Genomic DNA, 22,466 nt, shown 5'->3' with positions numbered 1-22,466 from the left:
CTGCAGGCAGAAAGGGTTTGTGATCGTCTGCTGAAGCGCTCAGCTGGTTTGAGGCTACTATGAATCAGGAGAAGCTGGACTGCAGACCAGCACAGGCTCCCTGTCCCTTTCCCAGTCTTACAGCAGCTATTCTGAGTGACGGGGACCTGACACTGCTAGCAGGCTCTTCTACTCCATTCAGCACTGACTTGGATCCACAGAGTGTTTCATAGACATGTATATTCCCTACTAGACTATTACTTTCTGGAAAACAGTACATTTCACTTTATTTTAACTCACATGATCTAAAACAGTGTTGTGTGTACAACAATGAGATGTTCAAGTTGATTACCCTGAAAAAAAAAATCACAACTTCAATCAGAACACCAGAGTTCAATGAGATCTTGGGGATCATCTAGGCTAGTCTCTTTATCTGCAAAGCAAAGAAATTAGGAGCAGTTAAGCATCTACTAACTCGGGGTTACTGACCCAGGACCAGCCCTAATCCACGGATGGGCAGTTTATCTAGTTCCAAATATCCTCTAATTCTTCCTCTGTGATAAAATGAATTATCGCCTATTTCAACAGAGCAGTGGTGATATCAACTTCCCTTTCAGTAGACACTGTGTTGTATTCATGGCCTTCAGAAGGTTTGCGGGTCAGTCCAAATGTGTGACGGCTGCTTTCCAAACAGTAGCTTGCCTAAGACTCATGCTCACAAGGACTCTAAAAGGTAGGTAATAGCAACCCGACTTTACAAATGAGGTAAATACAATTTGACCATGATGACAGTGCCTCTTCTTGATTTAAACACACACAATTCTGAATTCAGGGCCACACCTGGTCCAAATCTGGTAAACAAGTATTTACTTGACTCACTAAACAAATGGTGTTTCATCTAAAAAGTTAAGATTTTCTTATAAAAAAAAACCTAAAATATTTCATTGTCCATATTTGTCTAAAAAAGGTTTTGACATGGGCAGTTTACATAGAAATTGGTAATTTGGCAAAAGCTGAGTCTATCTAGAGTCTTTCTAAAGTGGCTGGGACAGTCTTGCCTTGTAGCTCTGGCTAGTGGGGAGCTCACAATCCTCCTGCTTCAGTTCTTCATGCATTTGTATTATAGCTGTGTTCTACCATGTTTGGCAACAGCTAAACTCTCTAGCCTACAAATAACTCATCTATTTAACAAATACTTAGAAACCATTTTGTGATATTTTCTGATGCACAAATAGAGGCTTAAACAAATTTTTACTTCATAGCATTTAATTGCGGAGGATTCCAAATTGGAATCTAGGCCTGGGAATGAGGTTCCACTGTCAGAGTGCTCGCCTAGTGTAGAGAGCACACTTAAAGGCACACAACGAGCACAGTCCAGGGTGTGAGGGCCAGAACTCAGGTCATTCTTTGTTACCTTGGGTAGAGAGTAGGTTACAAGACACCCTACCTGAAGAGGAACAGCAGAAAGAGGAGGAGGAAATAAAACAGAAGCAGCAGACCTGTAATCCCCAGTCACTCTGACCCAAGAGCCTGTGTTCTCCATTATCTCATTTAGCCTCCTCAACAGCCCATCAGCTAAGTGTTGTCATCATCATCATCCCAATTTCACAAACTCAAGAGAAACAGCATGCCCTGTTCTGCTACCACACTGTGAGGCTCAGAACACCAGATCTACAGCAGGTGCGAGAAACTAACCACAGAAAATAACCTCTTCAGTCAGTCCCCAGTATTCCAGAATTGAAACTACTAGGCCTTGTGTTTACTGGTTAAAAGAAATATATACCATAGCAATTTAAACTGAGCAAGAGGGAAGTTGACTTTCTAGCAATATAGCATCTATTAAATAACAAACTGATGACACCTAAACTTCAAGCTCTCTATCCTACTGAGCAATCTCTAGGCTCAAGTTTAAAAAAAAAAGTTTCTGAGACACGTTCTCACTATATAGCCCCTGGACCGCCTGGAACTTGCTATGTAGACCTGTCTGACTTCAAACTCAGAGACATTCCTGACTCTGCCTCCCAAGTACTAGGAGTGAACTGCCACACCCTGCAAAATCTTGTTTAGGGAAGAAAAAAAAAGACACGTTTACGAGGCAAAAAGCCTGTTGTTTTGTTTGTTTATAGTCTGGTTTGGAGATAGGGTATCAGTTAGCCCAAGTTGGCCTCAACTGTTAAGGTTAATTTTCAACTCCTCATTCCCCTCTCTCCGCCTCCAAACCACTGCCCTGTCACCGGACTCTAAAATATATAAAACACTTGAAGTGCTTGAAATACACCCTCAAGAACAGATGAATAGAAATATTCCTTAACCACACTTACAGCACAACGTCGGAAAACTTTCTGGACATATTTTTAGGGCTTGAGTGCAAACCAAAAGAAATGTCTCTAATGCCAATTCTAAGATTTTACCACTTCCATTTTTTAACGATTTATTTATTTTTACTTTATGTGTACCTTATGTCTTTTGCCTGCGTGGATGTCTGTGTGAGGATCCCCAGGAACTGGAGTTAGAGACAGGCATGAGCTGTCATGTGGGTGCTAAGAATTGAACCCGGGTCCTCAACCACTGAGCCATCCTTCCAGGCTCTCCCACTTCAATTTTGTAAAAAGTTTACTCCTATTGCATAATAATTTTTTCTAATGAGACTTGTCCAGGCATACATTTCTAAGAAAATCTAGTTTTGTGTATGTGTGTTTTGTTGTGTGTTTTGTGTGTGTGTGTGTAATAAACTTATGAATGAGCCGATGACCGATGACGCAGAATGAGCACATGAGACAGTGGTCCCCGTTATTCACAATTTTCGCAAGGTACAAAAAAATCCAAAAAGAAAATCAATTTCACGCAAAGGAACCACCTTGGTTCGCCCTGTAGTGAACACCGCAGATGTGTGCACAAAACTCAACCTCAAAGCACGACCTGAGTTCTGCGGGGAGCTGTGCTCCTCTTTCCTGCCTTCCCCCCCACCCCCCACCCCGCATCTCACCATGCCCGGCTAACAAGCCGAAAGCGTACAGAACTGCTTCCAGGTCTTAACTAAACACAAACTCGGCCACACACTGGGAAGTAAACAACTACAGAACGTGACCGAGCTGGGACAGAGACGTGCACTTTTCATGAGAAAGATACAAAAGAAACCATGGGAAACGTGTTGCACTCTACCTTCCTAAAACAGTTGTACTGACAAGCTAGCATGTATGTGTGGATGGGTGGGTGGGAGGTTATTCCGAAGTTCCGACCCCTCTTTTTCCTTTATTTTTATTTTTTTATTTTAATGGCTTGGGGGCAAATACTCAAAACACCGAAAATTCGACGTCCTGAGCGCCGAGTTGGTTGCTATGACATATCCTGGCAGGGCATCACTTCGCCAAAGCAACTACTATCCCCCCCTACCTCCCACTCCACGAGAGAACTAACGGAGAGGACAGTGTCATCCACCGCGACGAAGGGATGGAGAGGGGACAGAAATCCAAAGCGGATCGGCTCCCGCCTCGCCCCCGGAGAGGCTTGGAGCCAGCCCGAGGGGCTCGCGCCGAGGTTCCCAAGTGTCAGCAGGCCCCCGTCGCCTCGGCACCCACCAGCAGCGCGGCGACCAGGCAGACCCAAACCACTTCCCCACCCCGGTCCTCCAGGCACCGCCAGGAACGGCGTCCCAGAGCCCGCCCCGGCCGGGCCCGCCCCGCTATCTCCTCCCCCGTTATCCGCTCGCCGCCGCTGCCGCCGCCGCGGTCGGGCCTGCTTGGACTCGCTCCTTCAGCCTCTCTCCCCGCCGGGTCCCGCGTGGACGCCTCGGCCGCCGCCCTCGCGACGAGCCTGAGGGAGCGGCCACCGCGGGCCCCGGGGCCCGGGAGAGGCGCTCGCCGCCGGTCCCTCACCTCGGGTTGGAGAAGGGGCACGCAGCCCGTTTCGGTCTCGTACTCATCCGGGCCGTCCGCCATCTTGGTGTTAAATCCCTCCTCCCGCTGCATGCCGGGAGAAAGCGTTTCAGCCTCGCGGGGCTCGGCCGAGGCGCAGGGCGAGCGCGAGCCCCGACGAGGGCGACGCGGCCGCCGCCTCCTCCTCCTCCTCTTCCCCCTCCCCCTCTAAAGCCCCCGGGACGCCCCCGCAGCCCCTCCCGCCGCCGAGGGCGCGGGTCCCGACGCGCGTGCGCGGTCCGGGCCCCGGGAGGGCGTGTGTGTGCGCGCTCTGCTGCACTGCGCCGGGGACAACGGACCGCGCTGGGCGTGGGCGCCGCGGACCGGGGGCGGGTCCGGCTCTCTGGACTCTGCTTCTCCTCGGCTCCGGTCACCCGGGAAAGGAGGCTCGGTGGAGAGGAGGACCGAGCGCCAGAGCTGCGCTGTGCAGGGCCGGGACCCCTCCTGGGGACAATCGGAGGGCCTCGGGTGTGACCCCCGGGATCGAGGATGCATCCTGCCCTTCGCCTCCCTACCTGTACCTTGGGGACACCCGAAGAAACAAGGACAAAACCTGGCTTCCTGGAAAAGCTTTTTGTTATGTGATCCTGTCTTGCCCTCTTCGGTATTGAGCTGGTGCTTTTCTAAATCATTGTTTCACAAGGTCAAAGCCCCACACATCTCCCCCCCCCCATCTGCTACATTTTAATATGACCCAGGAATTCAGAACTGAAAGCTCTCAGTGTGACCTAGATAAAAATGACTAAAGCCATCTTTAAGAGGATATTAGGGCCGGGGGGCGGGGGGACTGGTGGAACAATTGTAGAAAGGATTTGTTTCTGGTTTGAGCTCTGAGGAATTGTAAATCTCTACAGCGCCTGGACACATTTAGCAGAGAGTGATCGTGAAACATGACCAATTAGAGATCCTGATAGTAACCAGTTAAAGGCGAGTAGGCAAAGATCACCAGAAAGAAACGTGCAATCGGGCAAAAAGAGATTTATTTGTAAATCGGGAGGAATGCACCGGAGAGGAATAAAGAATAGTGGAATGGAGGAAGAAACCCCTTTGTAAAATTTAGGTTCCCGCCAAAAGACTCTGAGGAGGGTCTAGGGAGAGTTTGGATCAGATCTGGATTGGACCTCGATTCTGAGGAGGTGAGAAAAAACTGGGAATAGCAAGCATTGGATGTGATCATGAGCCTAGGGCAGTTTAATAATTGGGCGCTCCCCGTAATAAATGCAAACGACGAGAAGACCTAGTTAGTATTCGTTGGTAAAAGAGCAGCGATCGCTCAGAAAAGGATGAATACGCTGTTTTATTGCCGTTCTGCTGAGAGAAAAGAGACAATCTGTGTGTCCTCTCAGCACGGCTTTTCCTTCCGGCACGGACCGATTTTCAGTCTTTTAGCCCCGGCAGAAACCAGGAATCATGCAAACCTAAACAGAATTTCGAGTTCTCCGTTTACAGCGCCAATTTTTCTTTTCTTCAGCCAACATGGACAGAATCCTTCTTATTGTAATATTCCAGGCCGCGTCTTCTTACCCAGACGCTTTTTGCAGTTAATTAAATATAGAGAAAAGAGTAAAGAAAGTCGAGTGAAAGAAACCGCTGAGAGGCCATGGCGTTAAAACAAACAAAAATCCCACAGTGAATGAAATGAATGAGGAAAATAGGCATGGAGACCCAAAAACATTCCATGAATGTCCATGGATTAGAAGTGTTAGTGCAGGGGCACGGTGGGAATATTCATAAAGGGGGGTGTTCACCGTGGGAGCCCTGGCTTTCCAAGGTGCTTTGGTAGAAGAAGGATCAGAGCCAAATTGAGTCAGCAAAAAAAAAAAAAAAAAAAAAACCCTGCCATTTAGCCCACATAGTAGTTTGGTAGTTTTCAAAATATAGCTTAACTAGATGCCCAAGTTAAGGAAATCAAGAGGTTTCCATTTTTTTAAATGTAGATTTTTTTGGGGTCCTTCTGCTTTCTGTCCACCATTCCTTGAACCACCTCCTCCTCCTTATTGCTCCTGCCGGGCGTGAGGCTCTGTCTAAACAATAAGTAAAGACAAAGATTACTGGCTGAACCCTACAAAACCATGAACCAAGATAAACCTTCCCCTTCTGAAAAAAGTGAATAATTCTCAAACATAGGTTCCCTGAGCCTTCTCGCTCATCCCCTACAGGACATAGACCTTTATTCTTCCCTGTATCTGTTTGCCTATCGGAGACATTTGTATATGTAACTTCTGAGGAACCTCCAACTTACAGAGGAAACGATTAATGCTAAAAGTGGCTGAAAGGGAAATGAAACAGATCCGTGCCTTCCTTCCTACAATAAGGCTGAAATGAATGATTACTAGAGGACGAACTGGCAAACCAGGAGCGAAAGCAGCCGTTCTCATCTTCACCCCGTGGCACACTCCAGAGGGAATAGACGGTTTACAAGCCAGCCTGGAATTCATTGCATGACCCTGTCTCAAAACATTAACGACAGAAAAGGGCAGCGAGTCTTGGGAAAGCATATCCAATTGGACTAGGTTTCATGGACCAAAATGAGGCTGTTGGCGCTGAGCGGACGCCACCTTGGTAATTACAGGGTTCTTATCTACACAGCCTGAATCTGAGATAATATTTTCAAGGGACTGTAAGTACGGCAAGTGAGCATATTGATTGCACAGATGACGCAAGAATGGCTTTCATAGATAAGAAAGAACAAAGTTGAAAGAGAAGTATTGATCTGGTAGGGAGAGAAAAGTGAAGTGGGGGTGGGGAGGACAGGGAGATTGGAAGGAATAGGCTCCTGCAGGGTAGATCTGGTTTCACAGGTAACCTGAGAGACAGCTTTAGCCCTCACCTAATTCTAGTCCAAGTTCACCATTTCACAAGTGGGCAAACGATGGGGAGCCTAGAAACCTCCTTAAAGCCAGAGAACCAGGCTGAAACATAATTACATCTGGAAGCCTCTTGAAATTCCCTGCCTACTACTCCACTGCTCTCCCCTATTTCTTTTGTTATAATTATCTGCTGTGAACTGCTTAGCTTATTAGGTGCTTTAGAAACAAATGTGTAGGTATGTGTGTCTGCATGTGAGACACGTGAGTGGAGCTGTCCGTGAGGACCAGCCTCTTCTGCCCGTGAGGACCAGCCTCTTCAGCTGTGATGAGAGAAGGCTGTGAGCCCTGATGTAGGTCCTAGGAAGCAAACTCTGGAAGCCCTCTGAAAGAGCAGCAAATATTCCTAACCTCCAAGCCATCTCTCTAGGCCCTATTCGGTGGTGTCTTAAAATAATGGTGAAAGCATTTGCGTGAGACCTGAATCGTTAACGGCACTGTACCGCACTGTTAATTAGAGGCACAGTGCTGTGCAGCAGATCCCTAGATCCTGTACTTTATGCCCACTACCCAGCACCTCCTCTTGACCTATTCTAACTCTTGCCAACCGCCATGCCATTCCTCTTCTGTCCATTCGACGGTCTTCATATGCCTTATAGAAGTCGAAGCATGCAGTGGTTCCTCCTATGACTGGCTTGTTCCGCTTAACGTAATGCAATCCAAGATTTATCTGTGTTGTTGTCTATGATAGCAATTCCTTCTTTTTTTTAAGAACTGAACAATATTCCACTGTACTTCTTTAGCACATTTGTGTCATCCATTCACCCCTCAGAGAATGTTTACATGTCCTTCCTCTCTGGGCTGTTGGGAACAATTGATTGAAGTGCACAGTGGTGCGCTCACTATGGAAACCAGAATATGGGATTTATTAGAACGGTTTACAGGCTGTGATCCAGCTGGTCCCGTACTGGCTGTCCCACGAGGCTGGCTGTCTTGGCTGATCTTAAGTACAAGCCAGAATTCTGAAGAAGTAGGTTGTAATGTCAGTGAAGGAATGGTCTTGCTGGCACCAGCAAGGGCAAGGAGGCAGCGAAAGAAAGCAAGCTTCCTTCTTCCACATCCTTTAGACTACCCGCAGAAGGTGTAGCTCCGACTAAAGATGGATCTTCCCACCTCAAAAGATCCGGATTAAAAGTGGTCTTCTCACATCAAATTATGTAATTTAAAAAAAAAAGATTACTTTTTAAAGTTTCTGTATCTGGTCAGTTTTTTACCAACCAAATCTGGTTGGTTTTACTTTTTAGAGTTTTATTAGGTTACAGAGTGGTAGTTTTCTTCTGACATTTTCATACGTAGTTCCCTCCCATTGCTTCCTCTCCCATCTCCTCATTCCTGCATCCCTGGTGTACAGCCTTCAGCTCCTATCATCTTCCTTCCGTTTCCATATCTTGTGTGTTCTATTGCTTCTTCTATGCCCCTCCCTTAAAGCCTCCTTTCTCCATCCTTGATCATTCTCTCACTTTCTGTACTCTGCCCACACTTCCTCCCACCTCCATACTCATATTTAACAATGAGAAGCTATTATTGGGACCCACATATGGGAGAGAGCATACGTTATCTGTCTTTCGGATCCTAGACTAGCTTAATAAAATATCTTCCAGTTCTACCTACCCATTTTCCTGCAATTTTCATAGTTTCGATTTTCTTAATGACTCTATTTAAATTCCATTGTGTAGAAATACCATGTTTCCATTGGCCATTCATCCGTTTTGTATATCTAAGCAGTCTCCATTTTTTGCTATTATGAATAGAGCTGCAATAAATATGGATGTGCAAATGTCTATGGTAGAATATAGAGCCCTTTGATTATAGGCTCCGGATGGTAGAACCGAGTAGTTTTAGGGTAGTTTTATTTTCAGTTTTTTGAGAAGCTTCCACATTCATTACTTTATACACTTATTGTTGGTGGGTTTTTTTGTTTGCTTGCTTGCTTTTTGTTTTTGAGACAGAGTTTCTTGTAGCCAAACTTGGCCTCAAACGCACTATTTAGACCCATGATTTTTGCCCACTTCTCGGGTGCTGGGATTACGAGCGAGTGCCTAGCTGCTTTTTAATAGTGTTCGTCCTAACAAGTGTGTAATAGCTCATTGTGGTTTCCATTCGAATATCCCTGATGATAATTAGCAATTTGGGGCATCTTTCATAAAACTATTGGCCATTTGCATAGCTTTAGAGAAACGCTTTATGCTTGGCCTATTCTTACGGGATTGTCTGCGGTTTCTCCGTCGACCTGTAGGAATTCCCGGCCTGTTTTGGATATGGGCCCCAAATGCATGGTTTGCAAATGTTTTCTCCCATTCTGCAGGTTGAGTTTTTACTCTATTGATTGGCTGCTTTGCTAAACAGATGGCTTTTAGTTCAGCATAGTCCTGCTTGTCTGGTCTTACCTTTGCTACCTGGGCTTTTGTGTTATATCTGAGGAATCACTGCCAAGCCCCATGTCTGTAAGGTTTCATCTGCTTCCTTCCAGCAGTCTGTGCAGTTCAAAGCCTTGCATGCCCATCTCACTTTGAATTGATTTTTGTGTAAAACATGAACCTAATTTTATTCTTTATGAATGTGGAATATTTTTTCCAGGGACATCTTTGTTTCCCCCACTGTTTGACTATGTAGAGATTCTATGAAGTTTAGGATTCTTTTTAAAGCATCTGCTTTTTTTTTTTAAAAAAAAAAAAAAGGTCATTGAGCTTTTGCGGAATACATTGAATCAGTACATCAATTTCAGTAGTATGGATATTTTAACAGTATTACTTTTCCAAAATAAACCCATGAATATCTATCCATTTAACTATGTCTTTCTTAATTTCTTTCATCAATTACTTATGATGTTTAGTGTACCAGAATTTCATCTTCTTAAAGTTCCTGCTTTGTTCTTTTTGATGGCTACCATAAATGGTATTATTTTCTTAATCTCCCCCTCTGAAAGTTCATTGTTAGTGTATAGGAACACACTAATGTATGTTTCTTTCTTTGTTTTGAGACAGCCTTATTCTGTAACCCAGGCTGGCCTGGTACTCAGAGCAATCCTCCTGCCTCAGTTCCCTGAGTTGCTGGGGTTACAGCTGTGAGTCGCCAAACCCAACTTGACAAGTGATTTTTATTAGCTGATATTGCACCCTGTAACTTTATTTTTTAAGATACGGCGATTAAATATTTTTTTCCTCCACAAATGTTGGAAATAGCAACCATAACATAAATATACTCTTAATCTTAAAATTCTTACATCCTGGTTCTTCTTAGACTATTTGGACTGGCTAAATGCTGTTACGTGATCAAAATGCTTTGAATTCTATCAAGTATATTAATGATAAGATTTCTGAATAAGCCATTGTGCAGATTTCTGGGTGTCATTGGAACTGCCAGCATTAGAACTAAAAGATACTGCTGCTTAGAACTGGGTTGAGGCAAGGACCCACGTGAAACAATACTCTACAGCTCTGCTGTTAATGGAGCCTGAATCAAACTGGAAAACTGAAAGAGATATGTGGGATGGGTGTAGGTGATGATAAAGAAGCCCATTTAGGAGGAGACAAAATACACATTCTAACTAAACTTTTAAGAAAAAGCAGCTGAAAGTAGCGTTGTGTTCTTACATACTCCCCCACGCCCTTTCTCCACCTCTACCCAGCCCCTGTACGCTTCTTGTTTGTTGTCATGTAGTTACATGTGTGTTACAGCTAGTTACATGTATGTTCCTCAGTGACTACTGGGCTACAGAACTAATGCCCGGACATCTTCACTGACCCAGAAAGCTATGACTCTGGCTGCTGCAGAGGAAGTGGTCCTAGCCACCTGACATTCACTGTCTGCACTTCTTCCCTAGCCATTGCTCTTTCGCTGTGAAATGACACCATGACCACGGCCACTCTTTTAAAAGAAGGCATTTCATTGTGGTTGGCTTGCAGTTTCAGTGGCTCAGTCCCTTATCATGATGGCTGGAAGCATCTCACGCAGGCAGGTGCTGGAGAAGTAGGTAAGAGCTACATCCTGACCCACAGGCAGAGAAAGAGGCCCTGGGCTTGGCTTGAGCTTTTAAACCTTCAGAGTCTGCCCTCAGTGACACACTTTCTCCAACTAGGTCACACCTTCTAATCCTTTGAATTATTTCCAATAACACCGCTCCCTGATGACTAAGTATTCAGATATATGAGCCTATGGGGGGGCATTCTTTTTCAATCCATCATACCATCCCTGATTCTAGAGTAGGATGGATCTTTGGGTCAAGCATACTTAGTTTAGAAATAGAAGGAGTTACAGCAATGGTACTAAGGGTGATGAGATTTGACCTTGCTGGACCCCTGCTAATATATGTATGTGTTCAGGACTTCATTAGGATAAGTATTGCAGATTGTTAGTGGATATGAGGTCATTTTTAGAAAGTTCTCCAGCATTACCCATTGACAAGCCTCTGTTATTAGAGGAACATATTATGGCAGGAACCTCAGGCTCTTCTTAAATTATCCTCTTTACCTGAGAGTAAACTGGAATTTGTAAGCAGGAATCTTTTATTTCAGGCAGGGTCTCACTGTGAAGTCCTGACTGACTTGGAACTTGTTTTGTAAACCAGGCTGTCTTTGGACTCACAGAAACTGACCTGCCTCTGCCTTCTGAGTGGTGGGATCAAAGGAGTGTACCAGGCTAGGAGGTAATCTGAATATGTTTCTGTCCAGGTTTTCCAAGCTAGTCAGACAGAGTAACTGGGTTCTGACACAATTCTGACATTAATTCTGTGACCTAAGGACAATACTTAAGTATTGTACTTAAATCTGTATATCATTTTCAGTGGTATAGATATTTTAGCAGTGTTGATTTTTCCAAAAATAAACCCCTGAAAATCTATCCATTTAGCGCTCTCTCTCTCTCTCTCTCTCTCTCTCCCTCCCTCCCTCCCTCCCTCCGTCCCTCCCTCCGTCCCTCCGTCCCTCCCTCCGTCTCTCTCTCTGTCTCTCTCTCTGTCTCTCTGTCTCTCTGTCTCTCTCTCTCTCTCTCTCTCTCTCTCTCTCTCTCTCTCTCTCTCTCTGTCTGTCTGTCTGTCTCAGGGTTTCTCTGTGTAGCCTGTCCTGGAACTTGCTCTGTAGACCAGGCCTCTAACTCCTAGAGATCCTCCTGCCTCTGCCTCCCAAGTGCTGGGATTAAAGGTGTGTGCCACCACCGCCTGGCCAACTATATCTTTCTTAATTTCTTTCATCAATTACTTGTAATTTTTAGTGTACCAGAAATTCATTTCTGTAGTTAAAGTTCCCATTTTGTTCTTTTTGATGGCTATCATAAATGGATTATTTTCTTAATTTCCCTCCCAGATAATTTGTTGTTAGTGTATAGAAACACACTTATGTGTTCTGGAGTGCACCTTCCTAAGCTCCGCTCACAGAGCAAGTAGAATGGCTGAAGGTGCCCTATTAAGAGAATAAAATAAAGCCAGGTATGGTAGTACCTGTCATCCCAGCCCCCAGGAAGGGAGGCAGAACGAGGAAGAGTTCAAGGCCAGCATAGGCTACACAGTGAGATCATTCTCTATGTTAATTGATCAATTAATAAATCCCTAGATTCCCACAGGTCCAATTCAAAATACCTATCCATGTCAGCAGTTCGTCTTGTTATTTTTTGAAAAACTTGCTCTTTTTCTAGTAAATCATTTAAAAATATTTTATTTTCTTATGTGTCTGGGTGAGTATATCCAACGTGTGTACAGGTGACCAGGGCGGCCAGAAGAAGGAATGTAAAACAGAGGAACAGGTGGCTGTGATCCACCTGACATGGGTGCTGAGAACTGAATCGGGTCACCTGGAAGAGCAGTAAGTGCTCTTAACCAATAAGTCATCTCTCAGCCCCAGTAAGCCATTTTTTTCTTTTATTCCTTCCTTCCTTTAGTTTGGTTCAGTTTTGGTTTTTGGTTTTTGGTTTTTTAAGACAGGATTTCTATGTGTAATCGCTCTGGCTCTCCTGGAATTCGTTTTATAGACCAGGCTGGCCAATGTTTAAAGTCTAGGAAGATTGCATATACTTTCTTTCTTTCTTTCTTATTTATTTATTTTGGTTTTTTGAAACAAGGTTTCTCTGTAGCTTTGGTGCCTGTCCTGAAACTAGCTCTTCTAGACCAGGCTGGCCTCGAACTCACAGAGATCCACCTGCCTCTGCCTCCCGAGTGCTGGGATTAAAGGCGTGCGCCACCACCGCCCAACTACTTTAATGTTTTGAATAAGCAAGTAAGCTTAAGTTTCTTTGCCTCCCTACTTACCCAACAGCAGTTCCCAGAGTTCATTATGATTGATCGTAGTCTTTCTAAAACCTTGAAACACATAAAGAGGCTTTGGTCAGTGAGGGGCCATACATATGATAGTGGTTTTGTTAAATCATAAGGGAGCTGAAATTTTTCTCTAGTTTAGTGGCATTGTAGCCATTGTATGTTTGTGACGTACTGTGTCACTAGTGTGAGAGGTGATGCTGGTATGAACTATGCTGCCAGTTGCATGGAAACACAGTAATATGATTATATGCTTAATACTAAATAGTGATAAGAGATTATTATACTATTGGTTTATCAATCTATCATACCATATTATTATTTTATTGTGCACTCTTTTTTTTAAAAAAAAAAAAAGGACTCATTTTTGTTTCTAAAAGTGTGTGTGTGCACCAGGCCCTGAATGCTCTCGAGCTGAATTACAGGTGGTTGCTAGCAGCCCAATATAGGTGCTGAGAACCAAACTCGGGTCTTCTGGAAGCGTGGTGTGGGTTCTTAACCATTGAGCCACCTCTCCAACTCCATGGAATGGACTCACAACTCTTATAAGGAGCAGGATTGTAGTGAAGCAGCGTGCCAAAGGCCACCATCAGCTGCCTCGTGAGTCTCCCAGATGCTGTGCTTGATTGCTGAATTTCTTCTAAGCAGTTCAATCTCACATCTTATTGATTGCGATCCTAGGAGTAATAAGGTATACCATATAGCGTACTTGTGTAAACATTTGTACCATCTATGCAATGATAAAATTGCGCCGCAGATCTCTCAGACTGAGAAGTACATAGACTTATGGGCTACATCTGCTACCATTGTCAGCTTTTGCATAGACCATGAGCTATGGGTATTGTATTTTTATTTTTTATATTTAAGTGTTTTGCCTGCATGTATGTAGGGGCACTGAATGCATGCCTGATGCTCAGAGAGGCCAGAAGAATTCCCTGCAACTGGAGGTTTGAATGGTTGTATGTGGGAACTGGGAACTGAAACGGGGTGCCCTGAAAGATTAGCCAGCTCGCTTAACTACTGAATTCTCTCTCCCAGCCCCAGGTATTGCATTTGTAAATGAGGGAAAGGATGGGAAATAGTCAATCTTACATACCTTTTGTTTGGTTTGGATTTTGTTTGTTGAGACAGATTCTCTATATTGTTCTGACTTCCCTGGAACTCCCTCTGTAGACCAGGCTAGCCTCAAACTCACGGAGATCTGACTGCCTCTGCCTCCTGAGTACTGGCCCATGTCTTTAGGCTCTACATCTGTGGAGTCAACAAACCTAGGATTGGGAATATTTAACAAGCAAAAATTACACGTGTGTTGAACCTGTACCCACTTCTCTTGCCATTTCTTAAGTAATGATATATAACCACTTGGTTAGAGTTTATGTTGTATTTGGCATTACAAGCAATTTAGAGATGACAGAGCTTCTTGGAGGATGTGTACAGGTTACAGGCAGACACTATGCCATTTTGCCGTTTTACTTGAACCTTCATAGATTTTTGTATCCATAGGAGTCTTAGAGGTACCACCGCAATGCACTGTGATGCTGGAAAAGGCTTTAAAAAAACCCACGAAGTTCAGTGTCCACAGATAAAACATCTTAAAGGATGCTATCACACTGCAGTAGCAGAGTTTAATAGTGATAGTGGGAAACCATGGGGCTCGCGGACCAAAATATTTACTAATCTGATTACTGACTGGAAAAGTTTACTCATCCCTCTCTCACGGTATCCACTGGGGACACAGCGTTTTCCCACACAAAACCATGTGGTCAGTAAGGACAAACGAAATTGAGCTCTTCCCAGAAAGACAGGAAAGGAAGAATAAATGGATCAGATAGGAATCAGCAGTGTCTGCTGATTTTATCCAGAACTTTCGGCTGGTGGAAAGCAAATTCAGCTTAAAACGTCTCGATGCTGGAAAGAGAGCCGGTTTGCAACGCTTCAGTCTCAGGACAAGGTGTGAGACAATGACAGACATGGTTATTAAACACGTTACCTGCAAGAGAGAGCCCCTAATGACTTTGTAAGCATAGTCTTTTGCATCTGATCCCTGCTAACCTCCTCCTTTAGTGGTCCTTGACACCTCAACCACACGATTAGTGATGCTCCATCCCAGTGGACTGTTTGCAATTCTCTGATCTCACCAAGACTTTTCCTAGCCTTTATTCCTGATGTCGTTTCTCCCCGGAACACACTTCCCTCGTGCCTACCTGGCCAACTTCTGGAAACTTCAAGGCCTAACTCCAGTGTTGTTGCCTTTGAAAAATCATACAGAGCATCCCTAAAGTTCCACCTTACTTTGTTATCTTTCCTAGGGTTCCCTGGAAAGAAAAGACAGGGACGAGGGCGCTTCCTCACATTTATTCGCTTGGTGACATGATTCCAGGGAACAAGAATTGGGGATGGGAGAACGAGAGTACAAACCAGTAAAAAGAAAACGAAATGTGCACCACGTGACAGAACACACTTCCTGTTACAGGCAGTGGAGACCGGATCCTACTGGAGACAGTCACAGGATCCAGAACTCAGACCGATTTGCTCAAAGAAGAAGCGATAATGTACTACTCTTTGTCTGAGCTCTTACACTTTTGCATTTGCCTAGAGAAGAAGCCTTAGGGTAGGAAACAAAAGATACCTACTGCAGTCAGTGATCATGTGTCATCTTGGCTCAACTGGTAACTATGGATACGAAATGGCTATGAGGTGTCTAATACAGTGTGTATTTTTCAATCTGATTGTAGCCTTCGCGAGTGTGTGGCAGGGCCTTCAGGGTGGTGGGGGGGCAGTGTTAGCGAAGCAGACAGTCCCTTAGTGACAGAGGAACAAGCACAGCTGGTGCTGTTTTGACTCCAGGCTTGGATTTTATCCCCTCCTCACCACTCCCTGGCTAGGTGGCTCTTTATGTAAGCAGATGGAGCAATTCGCCTTACTGAGCGATGGCTGTGGCGTTTACCCATTTATAGTTGTCATTCAGCGTGGTTGCACTGAGAATCCCAATCACGTCCCTGGCACAAGATAATTCCAAGTTGCTCGAAGTCCTGTGAACTATATAAGTGGTGACAGAGAACAGAAATATTAAGCTACTTCTGTGGAAGTGGAGTGCATACGTACTGCTTCCCCTTCTATGTGAAAGCCAGCTTCTGTCCCTTCTTATTGGCAGGACTGGGAAGAATCTATTCCCTAGAGCGTTAATCTCATAGCAGGTAACCAAAGGCTATTCCGTTGTTTTATAGTAAATAGACCACCCCCCAGCACGGCGGCAGAAATCAGAGCTGTTCTGAGGTTAGGTTTCCAGTTAGCCAACCATGATTTTTCTCTGACAGAGCTCGCTTTTTTTTTTTTTTTTTGCAATGGCCAAACAGGCTGAATAACTGACTTGAACAAGAATGTGATCAAGACCAACAAATCTCCACGACGTATGTCTCTCACAGAGACACGGATGTCTGTTTCCTCTCGGGCTGTTGTCGCTCTGATTTATTATTTTGCCCAGCAGTGGTGTGCACTTCTTTTGTTTGTTTTATTTTGTTTTTTTTCCCTATCATAATAATTCTTTGCTATAGAACAGGGAGCACAATATAAAAATTCTGCCAGTTGCTACATCAACACGACAACTTGGCCTTTAGGAGTGTGAGTTTGGAATGAATCCCCGACTCCACTGGACCACTGTGAGGTGAGCCTGGGCCATCTGGTCTCCGTGAATTCCCTCTCTGCTTGGAGGCTATGGCAGGGCTTCTGATTTCTCAGTATGATGTCAGGTCAGACCCTGTACCCAGCAAGTCTTGGAACATCTGCATGTTTCCCTTGTCTCAATGGGTGTCTCTATAAATGGATACATATCCTTTGGGAAACTGTTGGAGGAATACACAGGATATGTGTTTGTGCTAGAACTCCGAGAACTTTCCTCAGCTTCCCCTTCACGTCAGAGTGTGCTTAGCTGTGTAGTGGGTAAGGGGCAGCCATGGAAACAGCAAGCGGAGGGCCTTCTGCTCACCAGCTGCCCACCCTTTGAGTTACACATGTAGGTCAAACAGCCCTCCAGCGGCTGGATGCTCCTGTAGCTTTCCCAGAGGCCCACGGGTCTGTTAGTCATTATCTCATAAGCCTGTGGGCGAGACACGTGGGCTGCTACTCGGGCCTTGTGGCTCATTATTGTAATTATGTCCACTTTCTGCCTGTCAAGGGCTGCCATCTGGCCTCTGCTATTCTGGGTGCTTATTGATTCACTGTATTAGGCAGTCCAGTTCTGCAGCAGCACCTCTGTGTCGAGTACGGTAGACAGCCACCACTGAATATCCCAAAGAAGTCAATGGCACCCTCGTCCCGGAATTTCTACCTTAGGGATTATATATCCTCTGGGCTCTTAGGAGAAACACAGTTAGGCTGTGGGCCTTAGACTTTATATTTTTTTTCCCCATAATTCTAACTTCCTTTAGCCTTCAGACACTTTCCTTAAGTGGAGGGAGGTACCGGCAAGTTCCCTTCATCCCATCCTTGCTTCAGGTACCCTTCCCAACTGTGTATTAGCAGGAACTCAGGTGTCCTTCCTCCATCACAAAAGCCCATGTTGTCAATGATAATGTGGTCTACTTTTGCATTCTGCCCTCCTCGACTTAATACTATCCAGATCTTCCTCATACCTTTGTTCAAACAAGTGATACTGTTCTTAACCTCGTCAGAGGTTAAGTGCCGAACCCTCAGGCAATAGCAGACTAGTCTCTAGGCTGGTGGTTCTCAAGACTGCTTTGAGGGGGTCGAACGACCCTTTCACAGGGGTCCCCTAAGACCATCCATGTATCAGGTGTTTACATTACAATTCATAAAAGTAGCAAAATTAAAGTTATGAAGTAGCAACGAAAATAATTTTATGCTCGTGGGGGGGGGGGGTGTCAGCACCACAGCATGAGAAACTGTATTAAAGGGTTGCAGCCTTAGGAAGGTTGAGAACCACTGCTCTAGGCAAAGCAGAGGGAACTGTTTATGCAAAAAAGAGTACAGGAAAATGTGTGAGTGGAAGCTTCATAGGCTAAATGCTAAATGTAGTTCTCTTACCATGCAGTTCCATTTCGAGTCTGATGACTGGTACCATTTGCTCTATGGATATGAAAGACAAACATCTCTTTAAAGGCTGCCCAGAGGTTGTAATGGTTAGCTTTAAATGCCAACGTGAAACAACTTGAAAGCTCCTGGGTAGAGAGCCTCAATGACAAATTGTCTACATTAGTGTGGCCTGTGGCACATGTATGTCAAGAGTTGCATCAACTAATGAGGAGACCCAGCCCATTGTGGGCAGCACCATTCCCTAGGCAGGGATCTCGAATTGTCTAGGAATAGAGAATCGAGCCAGCACAAGCTAGCAGCATGCAGGCATTTATTTCTCCTTGTTTTTGACTATGGATGTAGCGCAGCCAGCTGCTTCAAGTTCCCACCACGGTGATTCCCCAGCAATGATCGATGATGTATAACCAGGTACTGTAAGATGAACAGCAGACCCCTCACTTTCCCAAGCTGCTTTTGTTAAGGTGTTTTATAGTGGAAATAAAAGTAAAGCAGAGACTTTCTTCTTTCATGGCCTGGCCAGGACTGAAAATTGATTACTTGAGCCCATCTTTTCTTTTTCATCTGATTGCTCCCTTGGCAAAAGTGAGCCAATCCTCAGATCTTATCATTACCATTGCCAGGCTGGAGAGATCACGCAGAGGTTAAGAGCACTGGCTAATTCTTACATCTTAATTTAACCCATTTTTATTAATCTGAATATCACTGCATGACAGTGACTTACCAGGTAAAATTCAACACATCTATCTCAGGCGGCAGATCCATGGTATCTCTCTGTCTCTCTTCCTTCCTTTTCCCAGCATTCAGTTCTGTTTTCCCCCGCCTACCTAAGTTCTGCCCTATCAAAAGGCCAAGGCAGTATAAACAGAAGGACCACCTACACCACTTCTAGAGGTCCTGAGTTCAATTCCAAGGCAACACATGGTGACTCTCAGCTTATAATGAGATCTGGTGCCTTCTTCTGGCATGCAGGCCTACATGGAGTCAGAATGCTGTATACATAATAAATAAAATAAAATTACATCTAAAAAGTAATTACCATTGACTTCAAATTTTTCAATAGGAAGGTTTTCTTAGTCCTATTTTTCTTAGTCACTGTTCTATTGCTGGGAAGAGATACCATGACCAAGGCAACTCTTATGAAAGAAAGCATTTCATTAGGGACTGGCTTACAATTTCAGACATCTAGTCCATTACCATCCTGGTGGGGAGCTGGTGGCATGCAGGCAGGTGCTGGACCAGTAGCTACAAGCTACATCTTGATCCATAGACAGAGGGAAAAGCACAGAGAGATAGACTCTGGGCTTGGCGCGAACTTTTGAACCCTCAAAGCCTACCGCCAGTGACACTCTTCCTCCAACAAGGCCACACCTCCTAATCCTTTAAATCCATTTAAATAGTGGCTGGTGACTAAGAATTCAAATATTTGAGCCTATGGGAGCCATTCTGATTCAAGCCACCCCACTATTGAACCCTACCCCAAATCATTTATCAATGATGTCTTTCTTGGTGATGCGGTTGACAACAGAGCTATCCCCACTCGTGCTTTCTGCCAGCTCTGGAAGGGTTCTGACTAGGCATTAGTACCAGAACCCTTCTGGTGTAGGGTAGGGAAATCGCTTCCCACTCTACTTCTGCCGTCAAATGCCTTAGTCCTCCGAAAGACAGACTCTGAGACAAGCGTTCCCATATAATCGGTTTCCTTTGAAAAATGACTAAAGAGAACAGCCGTAGGAAAGGAGGGTACACATTGGAGAAGATAGCACTCCAATGGGTGTGCTTCCCTGGGCACCTGGAGCTCGGTCCTGCTGGGAACCTGTTGCGCCATGAGGTGGTGGCTTACCGTGAAAGATCTTAACCTACATCCATCTCAAAGAGGAGAGCTATGGCGTCTGACTCACTTCCCTTCTTCCCAGCATTCTGTTCTATCTACTCTACCAACCTATGTTCTGACCTATCAGGCCAAGCAGTTTCTTTATTAATTAACCAATGAAAGCAACACTTAGAAAGAAGACCCACCTACATCAGGAACCTTTGAAGACCTGTATAAATTGCACCTTGGAATTGTCAGAACAAATCACACAACACAGAAGAGGCCACGATGATCGACCTGTTGATTCTATTCTTGATCAAAGGTAGCGCCAGGCCAACCCCCTGACTCTGTCCATGGGATGCCAGTGCGAAAAGTAAGTAGACAAGCTTGGCCAGTCGTTCCGTGCTAGGTCAAAGAAGACTCGGGTAGAATGCAAGAGCTACTCCATCCGCAGAGGCAAGGCCATGACTGAGCACAGCCACTGTGGCACCAAAGACACAGCAAAAGGGAGCCCCACGAAAATGTGAGGAAGAAACCAAAGACGGCAGACACATTCTTGCCTCCCTTGCTGCATGAACAGACTACAGCCTAGTTTTCATCCTCTGCCTGCCACCTAGCTCAGAGGCTAAAAATAGGAACATGGGATAGATTGGCATCGTGAGCACTGAGAAGATTTCAACACTTCTGTGGTGTTCCTGCCAAAAGCCAGATCCCAAATCTACCCATGGAGAAATGTCTGACGAACAAAGTAAGGAGCGTTGCACAAAATGGTCCCCTCGTGCTCCTGTCTCCCCACCCCCAACCCCCAACGTGACTGTTAGGAAAGATAAAGTCTGGGGAATTCGTTTCACAAAAATTAAATGTGATATCTGAGCAAGAGTTTTGTGTTGCTAAAACCAACATTATTGGAGCAATTGGCCAACGTTGAGTCTGATCCATAGGTTAAATGGTACCTTTTACATGGATGTTTATTTCCTGCTTTGTTCCGTTGTGGTTCGTTTAAAGAAGTTCTTGTTTTTATGGAGTGTTAGGGGTAGGAGAATATCAATCTCTCAAATTCTCAAAGAAAATGATGATAAACTTAGAATTTGAGAAAACTAAAAACCTGTGAAGATATGAAGGATGTATGACAATTCTTTGAACAGACACTGTGACAAAAACTGAAATTACGTCCAAATGAAACTTAAATTTTTAGCATATATATATATATACACACACATGTATACAAATGTGTATGCATGTATCTTTTTATCTTAAGCACCTAGAATGATGTTTACTGTCACATAGAAGACAGCATGTGTACATTTACAAAGAGATGAGAGGGGGAATTGAACCAAAGCAAGGGCAGGTTTTAGCTGACTCTACACTTTCTTTTCCTTTGCTAATTTGCTTAGAAGAAGTTCTTCTGCCCTAAGCTATGTATTTTCCAAAAGAAGATGGCTTTGCTCATGAATATTGGTTGAGTTAATAGACATAAGTAACCATTGGTTGCTTGTTTGTTATTTTTTTGTTAAAAATTCTATGTAGCCTGGAATCGACTGCAGTACTCAAGTTTGGAAAGAGGCTGAAAAATAGATCAAGAAAGTCATTTAAGTGTAAGTTTCTTGAGCCGTGGGTCTCAACTCCACATGGGATCAGGTGACTGGATGTGATGGTTGTGAATAATTTGGCAAGAGTCAAAGGCTTCTGGACACTCGATGACCAAAATTAATTCAAAACCAAGTGGCAGGACTCCCTACACACAAGCTGCCGTGTGGGTGAATGTTGCCGTAGGCAGCTCAGCCCAGGTGCAGGACAACTGTGTTACCAGTTGGCATGTGTGCAAAGTGGTCCGTGCTTATCACCATGCCATTGTCTAACTACGGAAGCAAAGACTATCATCCCCCCATGCATTCTCCCCAGCACGTGTCAAATCACCATGTGTTTGGACTCTGTTGAAACCTACATTCATCCTTAATAAATAGTGAACTTGTAGACCGGGGTTGTTTTTTGTTTTGTTCTGTTTTGCTTGCCTTTCTCTTTTTTTGAGACAGGTGGTGCTCACACATGTAGCCCTGGCTGTCTTGGAACTCACTCTGCGGATCAGGCTGGCATCTAATTCGGAGAGCTCCACCTACCTCTGCCTCCTGAGTGCTGGGACTAAAGGTGTGTGCCACCACAGCCGACAAAGATCGTTTTAAAATAAATTTCTTTATGATTTACTATCAGCAGATGTTTGACTTGTGAGCCTGTTATATACAACCATATATCCAGAGTTGTGTTAAAAGTTTCTAGGTCTAAAAGGGGGTGACAGATGGCAAAAGTGAAAGAAATCCTGGCATAGGTAAAGGTAGTAAAGTTTAAATTCTCTGGAAATAAACTTAATAATATTTTTTATTAAATAAAAGAAGGAATACAGATGGCATATGTTTTTCACTCTACATTTCAAGCGTTTACAATATCACCTAGCATCTGTTTGTCGCTCTGTAGGAAAGTCTTAACGCCGTCAGGGAGAGCTGGAAGATAGCAGAGAGCCCCGAGGAGCCAGTTCTAGTCTCTGAGGCTTAAATGTGGTCAGTCCCCTAACTTCCTTTTACATAATCCAGGGAATTCTTTTTTTA

At 44.5% G+C, this 22,466-nt stretch overlaps 1 protein-coding gene and 1 long non-coding RNA gene across 2 annotated transcripts in view; both read right to left on the bottom strand.

Annotated features, from left to right (window-relative positions):
- The window catches only part of Zdhhc17 (zDHHC palmitoyltransferase 17), a 67,804-nt gene extending 63,750 nt beyond the window's left edge, over positions 1-4,054 (bottom strand). Inside the window, exon 1 of the mRNA XM_075954857.1 lies at positions 3,855-4,054. Coding sequence (XP_075810972.1) covers positions 3,855-3,947 — 93 coding nt within the window. The 5' untranslated portion in view covers positions 3,948-4,054. The remainder of the gene's footprint in view (positions 1-3,854) is intronic.
- An 11,891-nt stretch (positions 4,055-15,945) lies between these two features.
- Positions 15,946-20,159, bottom strand: LOC142838742 (uncharacterized). Its single transcript, XR_012908626.1, has 3 exons — positions 20,073-20,159; positions 19,227-19,311; positions 15,946-16,043 (listed from the first exon to the last, which is right to left on the bottom strand). It is a non-coding gene; the product is annotated as an uncharacterized LOC142838742 (long non-coding RNA).
- Between the last annotated feature and the right edge of the window lie 2,307 nt (positions 20,160-22,466).

The sequence above is a fragment of the Microtus pennsylvanicus genome, chromosome 20 (genome assembly GCF_037038515.1).
Source record: "Microtus pennsylvanicus isolate mMicPen1 chromosome 20, mMicPen1.hap1, whole genome shotgun sequence".
In the NCBI taxonomy this organism is placed as follows: Eukaryota; Metazoa; Chordata; class Mammalia; order Rodentia; family Cricetidae; genus Microtus; species Microtus pennsylvanicus.
Note: the sequence above shows the minus strand (reverse complement) of the source record. Positions and strands in the feature narration are given on the sequence as shown.